The 3,721-nt window shown below is 41.4% G+C and overlaps 1 protein-coding gene across 1 annotated transcript in view; it reads left to right on the forward strand.

Annotated features, from left to right (window-relative positions):
- Positions 1-3,324, forward strand: part of LOC119573090 (transient receptor potential channel pyrexia-like) — a 10,883-nt gene extending 7,559 nt beyond the window's left edge. Inside the window, exons 3-4 of the mRNA XM_037920119.1 lie at positions 1-28; positions 452-3,324. The exon at positions 1-28 is cut by the window's left edge and continues 131 nt beyond it. Of these exons, the coding sequence (XP_037776047.1) occupies positions 1-28; positions 452-2,788 (2,365 nt within the window). The 3' untranslated portion in view covers positions 2,789-3,324. The remainder of the gene's footprint in view (positions 29-451) is intronic.
- Positions 3,325-3,721: the final 397 nt, after the last annotated feature.

The raw sequence follows: 3,721 nt of genomic DNA on the forward strand, positions 1-3,721 counted from the left end.
CAGAGTTTTGCTCGATCATGGGGCCAAGGTAAGGCTTATAGGTCTAGAAGAGAATTGTATATTTGGAAAAAAAAGAGATGAAAATGAGTTGCATGATACGCTTAGTGCAAGATTACCAACTTGCTATTTTTCCCTTTCTTTAAAAGTAAAGTTGCTGAAACGTAGATTATAGATCTCGAAGGGAATTACTGTTCTGTTTTCTTATACCATTAAGACATATTTAATGGAAGTTTATTTTATAATTTGATACCAAGAGAACAAACACATACACTTTTTCCTTCTGAGTAATCTAATTTACTTCTAAGTCTTGGTAAATAGTTTTCTTTTTTTCCTTCTCACATGTGGAGCGCTGAAACGTAGCTTATAAATCAAGAGGGAAGGAGCTTGAAATAAAATAGGGACATGAGCTATAGGTCTTCGTTTGCAGTTAATTTATCTTTTTTTTTAACAGATAGGATCCTTGGACACTCTCGGCAACACCCCTTTGCACTTGGCTGTGAACGACACTTGGCTTGACGGCGTGTCGGAACTCCTGAAGCGAGGGGCGTCTCCGAATGCCAAGAGCGTCCCTCCCGCCACGATCAAGGAAGTGGTTGTTGAGACGCCCCTTCATGCTGCGATCCGCCGGCGGGACATGGCATCAGTAACGCTGATGATGGAACATGAACCCGACCTGAACATTTTGGATGGGAATAACTGCTCTATGCTGCACTTGGCCGCCCAGACCCGCAATCTGGAGCTGGTAAGGAAGCTGGTGAATCAACCAACAGTTGTCAAGGAATGTAACCATAAGGACAAAAACGGCCGGACGGTCCTCCACGCCGCGCTGTCTGAAAAGTGTGATGAGGATTCCGAACTCCTGGTCATCGAACTGATTAAGATTCTGTCTAGATTCGTCGCAGATATCAATGCTACCAACTACGTGGGGGAGACGCCTTTGTTCCTGGCCTCGCGCTACGGCCTGAGCAGAGTCGTTGAGCTTCTCCTCTCTCTGGGATCGGATCCGACCATCCTGACGACCTGGAGGCAATCTGTCCTTCATGCTGCATGTCTCTCTGGCTCCTCAGACACACTTGACATTCTTCTGCAGAGGGGTGACTTGAAGAATATGGTTACTGTGGTTGACAATGAGAAATGTAGAGCTTTTGATTATGCAGTTAAAAGCTGGTCTGTCCGTTGTTGTTACCTTCTGCTAATCAACGGTGAACACCTCGCCAATATCAAGGATGGCGTGTCAAATTGCGAGTTGATGCTTGAACATCTCCCTTCGGCTTCAGAAGTCCTGAAGAAACTATTTAATTCTCACGTTCATTTGTCAGAAGAGTCTCAGCATGATCCAGACTTCAGTATTACATTTGATTATTCGGCCCTTCTCTCGGAGGAAAAGGGGACCATTCAGTGTTCCGTAGTATCAGAGTTAGTACATTCCCCTTTTGAAGATCTGATCAAACATCCTCTCTTGGAAAGCTTCTTGTACGTCAAATGGTGCCGCATTCAAAAGTACTTCTACACCGGCGTCTTCATGTACTTCATCTTCCTAATCCTTCACACCTTTTTCGTTGTGCTCACCTTCGGGAATTCGCCAATAGACTGGCACAAACACATTACTGTGCTGTGGACTTTTCGTGCAGGACACATCTTATTGTATATTGTTCTTCTCTTCCCGAGCGTTGTTATGATAATTGCCAACTTTAGGAAATATAGCAAACAAGTGGAAACCCTAATAAGATTTGTGACCTTTATGAGTTCAGCCGTTGTCGTTTTCTCACCAACTGTAGACTACAAAGCCTTGGAAGAGACTAACATTAGTAAAAACATGGCATCCGTAAATGGCACTGCTGCCCCTACTCAGACTGATCACCTGCCAATGACGGCAGAGAGACAAATGGCCGCAGTTTCGGTTTTCTCCGTGTGGGTTGAGTTTATGATGCTTCTTGGACGCTACCCGATGCTAGGTACTTACATTCTGATGTTCTCTGGTGTGGCTAAGTCTATGATGAAGTTCCTGTTTTCTTTTGTATTCCTTCTTTTTGGATTTTCTTTCAGTTTCCACATCTTGTTTCAAGAACTACCGGTCTTTGAGACATTTCCTCTCTCATTCGTTAAAACGTTGATGATGATGAGTGGGGAGATAGCATTCAGTGAGTTCGTTTTAGCAATGGATGTGCCTCTTAGTGGTCTGGTTTTCCTGTCCCTCTACTTATTCATAGTGGCTATCTTGTTAGCCAACCTCTTCATTGGTTTAGCTGTTAATGACATTCCGAGCCTACAGAAGCAAGGCAGAATCCACAGACTGGCTAAACAAGCCTCATATATCGTGGCTTTCGAGAAGCTGCTTTTGGTGCTAAAGAGCCGAACGTCCTTTCCCCGCCCTCTTCTCCAGCTAGTCGCTGGCAGGTGCAGGATCAAGTCGAAAGTTGAGGTCTTCCCCAATAGAAAGGACACTATTGTTACTCGCGAGAATATTCGAGAGGCCGTAAAACTTGGTAACTTTAATGTTTCTAAAGAAGAAACTTATTCCTTTGACGATCACAGTGTTTCTAGTTCATGCCTCAAGAGCAGCCAAAAGCAACATATAGAAGAGATTAACGCATTAAAAAGTAGAATTGATGAACTTGTTAAATGTTGCAACAGCACACAGCAGCAACTAAATCTAATGCATCAGTTGTTGGATACTCACACGGCACAGATGTCTCTGCAACTTCAGCAGCATCAGCGAATTATGCAGGAAATATATGACCGTGCTCTTCGAGAAAATGAAACGATCCAGTCGGACAGCCTACCGTGAGAGACATTTGCTCTAAGACCATAATTCAATTTATGCACCTCCTGACCCACTTATATTTTTGTTGTGATTATGATTTTCGTTATCCCCAAAACCACAGCCCTCACCATTGCCATAACCATGGCCTTTAACACCATCCACCCAGTCACCACCATGGATATCACCATCCAGACCACATTAACCATCACTACGATCAACACGGAGATTATCACCGACACCCGCCCATGGTGTACCCCTTTGGCGTAGTATGTGTGCCTCAGTTTAAAAAATCTGTGATTCAAATAGTGCAAACAATCCATACGTACATCGTCGAAATCTTTGTTATTAATAATCAATAATTACTGATTTTACTTTGTTAACTCAAAGTATTCCCTATTGCATAATATGGTAAGTAAAGTACATGTGTAATCTACTAGCTCTCATAAAAAGGACACTCTTAGATATTCAAATAGTATTTTAAGGAATTCCCTAGGATTGGAACAATGTATAAATATGGTTTATGTTAAGTGTAATGATAAATGAATATATTTTCTGAAAAAGAAAATTTTATTTATTCCAATAAATTTTAGACATGCTTAAAAGGTAATTTCAAGCATCCTGATTAAGGTCGGAACAAGTTCAAAGACGAATTCACTTGATTTCACGATTTTTTAATGTTGAAACTCGGAAGACGTGATCGCAGTAATAAATATTGTAATTTTTAATCCCAACGATCAAATAAATGTTTTAACAAATCAACCATACAGGATATACCATACATCTAAAGAAAATCTATAATATTACCCCTGTTTGTAATACTAAATAAGCAAACTGTCATTTTCCCCACTAACTATCAAATTAACATGTATACAATCTACAGTTGTGGAATTCATGTCGAACAGATTGCAAGTAGAACAACGAAGGGAAGTACAAGAAAAACACGAATATGCCGAAGGC

This window comes from Penaeus monodon, chromosome 5, assembly GCF_015228065.2.
Source record: "Penaeus monodon isolate SGIC_2016 chromosome 5, NSTDA_Pmon_1, whole genome shotgun sequence".
Taxonomy (NCBI): Eukaryota; Metazoa; Arthropoda; class Malacostraca; order Decapoda; family Penaeidae; genus Penaeus; species Penaeus monodon.